Source organism: Metopolophium dirhodum, unplaced genomic scaffold (assembly GCF_019925205.1).
Source record: "Metopolophium dirhodum isolate CAU unplaced genomic scaffold, ASM1992520v1 scaffold1, whole genome shotgun sequence".
Taxonomy (NCBI): domain Eukaryota; kingdom Metazoa; phylum Arthropoda; class Insecta; order Hemiptera; family Aphididae; genus Metopolophium; species Metopolophium dirhodum.
Window position 1 is genome coordinate 1663168 of NW_026869896.1, and position 6988 is coordinate 1670155.

At 31.4% G+C, this 6988-nt stretch overlaps 1 protein-coding gene across 1 annotated transcript; it reads right to left on the reverse strand.

Moving 5' to 3' along the window:
* Window positions 1-802: 802 nt before the first annotated feature.
* On the reverse strand, window positions 803-1474 carry LOC132953150 (putative nuclease HARBI1). Its single transcript, XM_061025684.1, has one exon. It carries the CDS (start codon window positions 1472-1474, stop codon window positions 803-805), a length of 672 nt encoding a protein of 223 aa, XP_060881667.1.
* Between the last annotated feature and the right edge of the window lie 5514 nt (window positions 1475-6988).

Below are 6988 nucleotides of genomic sequence, written 5' to 3' on the forward strand. Positions count from 1 at the left end.
TTCAAATTAACTTTGCAACTTAACTAGTTGAATTGAAAGTGTAAAATAATCTAATCTAACTCGTTAAAAATAATAAATAACTAGTTATTATTGTAGTTTTTTTTTTAATTTATTGAATTTTTAAATTCTTCATTTTGTTGAACTTTCTATATTCTAATGACTGATATTCCAAGAAATTAAGATATTAGTATATTACCTACCTATTTGAAACATTTGATTAAATTATCAGTTAACAATTGTTCAATTAAATTTTAAATTTATAATCAATAATTTAAGTTAGTTACCTTCCTACCTACAATAATTAATTTATGTAATACATTGCATTTGAAAAAAATGTTTTTTAAATTTATATTTTGAACTAAAAAAAACCTAACTTCAAACATATACTCTAAAACTAACTTAAGTTACTCTACTCTAACTTAAGTTACTATTTTCACCAAACTAACTTCTAACTAAGTTAAAAATGTTGGTACTATTTAAGTAATTTTACTTTAACTAGTTGAAAAAGTGACTTGCCCAGCTTTGATTAGTAGGCAGTTAATAATTAATTCTTATTTACAATAAGGATGAATAAAGATGAATAAGTATGATAAACAACAAAAAAGTGTTGCAAATATGTGTGTGGGAATATATAGAACATTTTTATTATACATTTAGCGAAAAACTTAATAATTTGTATTTAATATTAATAATTTTATATATTATTAGCTTTATACCATATTTGTAAAATGTAAATTTTAAAGTTTAAATTTCAATAAATATAAATTGTATGGACATGTATTAAATAAATTTGTATAATGCATCACATGAGACCAAAATGTTCTGCTATAAGAGCATTTCTCAGACGACAATTATTATGTTCTGGCTGTATAGCATCTTCTATATCCACTAATTCATTGGTTAATAAATCTGTGATATTTTCAACCTCATCTGGTGGTTGTGGGTCATTTGCCAAGCAAACAATGTTGTGAAGTATGGCACATGACTGAATAACTGCCATTGATGTTTCCATTTTCAAACGGAGTCCAAAAAATAAGACAGGGAATCTTCGTTTCCAGACTCCAAATGTCCGTTCCACCACATTACGAGTCCTAATCTGAGATTCTTTGTACAATCTTTCAGCCTTGGTTGTTGGATTTGCTATAGGCGTTAGTAAGTAATGGGATAATGCATAGCCTGCGTCTCCCAAAATCACACAATCTTTAAAGTCGTGGAGTTCCATTCTTGCCCTGAGCCTGCTATTTGCAAAAATATTGATGTCATGTGCTGAGCCGGGCCAACGTGCCACTACATCCAAAAACTCCAAATTTGCATTAACCAAAGCTTGTAAATTTAAGGGAAAATACCTCTTTATATTTCTGTATTGTTCCCCATATTCTCTCGATGGAGATTGTAATTTGATGTGGGTACAATCTATTGCACCTATTACTTTTGGGAAACAGGCTAATCCATAAAACTTCACTTTCAGTTCCATTATCTATGCTGTTCTTTTAGGCATTTTTATATATCTACAAAAACAAATTATAATTAATATACATATCAAATAATTCTTAAAAATTATCAAAGATCAAGAAAACCCCATTGAATTCTTTTCTCCTCTCCAATTTTCCAAAATACAGGTAGGTTCTATTATCTTATATTGAATAGTAGGATGAAAAAGACAGTTCCAAAACCTGAACCTGCAGGCGTTTCCCTATACCGCCTTGCTGAACCCTGACACCCGGTTCCAGACCCTCTCTGCTGAACCCTCCGCACCCCCGCACCCTCCGCAGCTTATCGTTCACGTGCGCGAACGAGTGTATATCAGTTATCATATCTACGTTATCACATATACCCTTATTTTGTAATAATAATATACCGCCAACGTGCATGACTTATATCTGCGTTATCACATTACTTCTTCCCCTATCGAACTTGTAATAATATACCGTGAACGAGTGTATATCAGTTATCATATCTACGTTATCACATATACCCTTAACTTGTAATAATATACCGCCAACGAATGTATATCATATCTACGTTATCGCATTATTTTAATATTATATTCCCAAAATTATTAAAATATATACATATCTGTAACTAACCCTCCTATAGTCAAACAATTGTAAGCGTTCACGGACATGTAGCTGCATGCAACATCCCTGCAGGGACATGTAGATGTTCCTCCCTCCAAATGATATTCAATGTATACGTTAAATACCATAAAATAAAATCAGTCACTCTACATCCACCCGAGTGTCTACTCTGTCCGTGCGTTCATCTCGTTTTAAAATAAAAATATTTTTTCGGTGTTTAAAATAAAATAATTTTTCGGCGTTTAAAATAAATATGGCTGGACCAGTCGCAAATATGGCTAATATTTGGAAGAAGAAGCCTTTTAAATATACTCCACCATTACCGCCAGCTAATCTCATCGATTGTAGTAATTTAACTATCGATTTCGCGGCTCGTAAGTTTTTAAACATTGGACTAGACCCTACCGATGAATTCAATACCAGGATACATATTATAACAGCTTCACGTTATGTAAATATTCCTGTCGACTTTCTAAATCGAATATTCAGACTTATGGGAAACATTCTATCGTTCATACTCGATCGACCAGAAAAATATAAACGAAAATTATTTTTGGAGACAGACTCAATTTCATTATCTAGTATGGTGTATCAATCGGAGAATACACTCGTTATAGAATCAAAAATTCAAGACGGTTGTCGTGTTTTGTTAAATCGTACCGACCTATTACTCTTGCAAGATTTAGAATCTACCATTTCTGAGATCATCGATAGAAAATCTATTATAATTAAACCAATTGTTAAACAAAACTATTTAATCAAGATGATACAAATTTAAAGCACGTTTACATGGAACATTGCTCTGGTGATATGTCATATACAGAGTTTAAAGACTTTTGTACTTCATGCTGGCGTAAAGGGAGATTTGAGTTTATCGTCATAAACAAAGACTGTGAACGCGATAATGGACGATATCGTTACGGATTCGATACGTTCGTCGTTATATAAACTGGTGTTTTTTATAAAAACACTTCATTCGTAAATATGTCGCTGTAACAATTATCGTCATCGACATCGTACATTACTCCCTACGTTGAGCACGGCTAATATGCTGAGTGTTAGTAATGACAAATGTGTATTTATGTATGAAATATATATTATGCTGACGCGATGTTTAGCTCACATCGTGTAAATACCGACCTGGACGCCTGGCGGGGGTCAGTTATGATAGAGTCGACAGTGAAGTAAGTCGATAGAATAGAGTCGGCGGTTGATAGTTGGATGGTCAAGAATGGAGAGTCGACAGTGAGGTGGTCGATAGAGGAACTCGAGGACTGACAACGACCTGAAGAGGACCTGCGGACGACCAGCTCAACCCACATTTGGACATCGGCACCCACGACACACCATGGCCCGATCGGTAGCCCGGAGTTATAATTTATAAGTATACTTTCAATATTGTAACTTGTAGTAAATAATAATAATACATCAATAACAGATATATATATATATATATACATTACGTTGAGTACTTGCTTCACATAAGATAACCCTGATCCCTAGTAATAATATCACACACCGAGGTCGAGTCTCCGAGACCTCGTTAATAAAAACAGAACGACACCGGAACGGGTAAGAGCCCAGGTGAAGAGGAGACGTTACAGTTGGTGGAGGCGCCCGTCCCTGGAGTCCCGATTTTTTTTTAGAAATTATATTTTGTTTTTTCTCGAGAAAAATTTCGATTCTAAGGTACACCCCTTGTGTTGTGATATTATTGTTGGGTGTCATGTGAATCTTATGTGAAGTTATTGGCCTAATAATTCTTGATGGATGTCAAATTTTATATTAAACGAAATACTAATAATCAGATTGCTAAAGTAACAAAATTAAATATTTTATTTTTAAATGAACACTTCGATTCAAAAATAAATGCAACAGAATTGATCGGCATATTACGACAAATCGATGAGAATAATTTAGGAGATTTTTTTGAAAATTCGAAATTTGGAAAAATACCTTTATCGGCTAAGTTAGTTAAAAAATTTACGCTTTGCACATTATACGAAGTCGAATGTTTAAGTAAAGATGAATTTAATAAACTAACACCAGTAGAAAAAAAATTTGAATTCATAATATCTCAGAAAACGGTATCGTGGATACTTTTGTTAGATAAATCTGAAGTAGTCGGTTTTTTAAAATTTTGTAACATACATTGTGAAGAATCGTCAACTCTCTTACACTTAAGGGATCTCGCGAAATCAGCAATAAAAACTTTTAGAGTTGGACTTCTTGATACCGAAGATAAAGATAATTATAACGATAGTACTGCAGATCTTACCTTTACTGAAAATAAGTTATCATTAGATTTCAATAATAGCCTGAAAAATCATTGTGAAAAAAATATTAGCGAACCAGACTCACAGGTAGAATTAGAAAATAAGGGTACCGATACGGTTGGACCTAAAGACGTGGCCCAACAGTTAGAAAATCTCTTAATAGACCAATCACTTTCACCAATTAAAAATACTGAGCAACCGAATAATTTAAAATTTGAATCTGTAGAGGTAAATCAAAATAATAAATTGGACGCTAGTTCAAAAATTGATAATATAGTTAAATCAAATACGAAAAATAAAATGGCAAGACCTCAACAATTTGTACCTAATATTTTCAACGGTTCGGGCGATGAATGCGTTTTAGAATTTTTCGAGTACTTTAACGTGGTAGCTACTGCTAATGAGTGGTCTCCGCAAATAAAACTAACTTACTTGCCATTATATTTAAAAAATTCCGCTTATAAATTATACAAGACATTAACAATTAATAACTTATATCCGACTTTTGATGAAATAGAACAAATATTTAAGGAAAAATTTGCATCGCCGGCTAGGAATCGTATGTTAAGAAACAAATTACGAAATAAAAAATTAAAATCGACAGAAACAATATCGGAGTTCTTAGCAGATATTTTATACTTAATCAGTCAAACAAATTGCACCATTCCTGAAACCGAGAAAATTGATATAATATTAGAGGCACTAACACCAGAATATTATAACACTGTAACTATTATGAATAATGACACTTTAGACAACTTGGAAATTAATTAAAAGAAAATAGAAAATTCGAAATTGATGCACACAGATTTTCAAAATATAAGTTCCGTAGATATTGACACTCTTAGGAAAGAAAATGAATTTTTAAAATCTAAATTAAATAATATTAACAATGGTAATAGAAATTTTAACCAGAAAAAGAAATTTAATAATAATATGCATGTGAATAGTCCTAGCCCATATTACAATCTTCAAAATAATCCAAACAATGCATTCAATAATAATATTATGTGCAATTACGACCCATGCAATAATAACAATAATAGTTATAGTAATCAAAAACAGAATTTAAATAATTCATTTTATCCAAACAACAATTTTAGTAATCAAAACTATAGTTCAAATAATTCATTTATTCCAAACGATTATGTTAATAATCTAAATTATCACCCAAACAATACTTTTTATCCAAATAATAATTACAACACAAATAATGAAATTAGACAGAATGAATATATAGATCCTAATAAACACTTCCATCGAAAAAATACATATAACCCTCCAAATCATTTTAATAGTAATAATGGCTATACACAACCAAAGTGGGGTGATAGGTATAAAAATAGGCCTAACCAAAAAAGTCAGCAATATTATAAAAATAATGTGTATAATAGTAATCAAGGTGCAAATTTTAACGAACAAAACGTAGGCCAAAATTATCAAAATCCATCGCATGCTACAAATGGTATCAATCAAAATAATGTAGACGTAAATAACGTGATGAATCAGCACACTATCGGTCAGGTGCCTGATAATGATACACGTAATTTGAATAAAACATATTTTCATAATAATCAAAAAAACTATTAAGGCAAGAGAGAGTGGTTAGACTCCCTCTATGCCAGCAAAAAAATTCTAACGATACCATTTCTAGTACAACATTGTTGGAAACAATAATAGCGAAAAAATATAAAAATGACGAAACCTTATTTCCAATTCCAAAACAATTAAAAAACTTAAAAATTAACGATAAACATAATGAAATTGATATTAATAAAAACACTGACATAGACGATTATAATATAGATAGTTTATTCAATGAAAAAAAAGTAGCAGTCATGAGTGACCATAATATTCATCACAAATTCGCAAGTAAAAATTCAGTAACTGTTGAAAAGCAAAAAAATAATGACAATACGATACAAAAATGTATAACGACGTGTAATCCGACCTCGCTTCCGGCAGCATTCGAACCAGGTCAAAGACTTGAGGTAGTAGGCAAAATTGAAAACATAGAACATAATTTTGTAATAGACACAGGGGCCACTGCGTCTATAATAAATGCTGAAAATTTACCAGTAGGAATCACTCCAAAGGCAATCGATTGCGTAAAGCTAATTACGGCAAACGGTTCCGATTTAGAACTACTTGGTATTATTAATACAGTTGTTGTGTTCGAAAATATTAAATTCCTTACTAAATGCATGGTAGTTAGGAACTTAGTTGGACCTAGTTTAATAGGTACAGACTTTTTAGAATTATATCAAGCCAAAATAAATTTTGTTAATAAACAGATAGTTTTAACAGGTGATAAAGGTTTAGTTGTTTTGGAATTCGATCAAAAACGTAGAACGTCAGATAATATTAAATTGAAAATTGAAAAAATAGTTGATGAAACTAAATTAAATAGGGATACGGATAATGACAACAAAATTGAAAAAATGAGAAATTTAATATTAATTCAGCCAACGTTACGTGAAATTGTTAGATGTAGTAGTAAGTTGATTGAGGTCCCGGGAGACGGATTTTGTGCAATATATGCGTTGACAGTAATGCTGGCGCATGAAAATATTTATGTAACTGCAGAAACCATTTCCCATTTACTTGATTTAAATTTACACGAAAAACCAATTT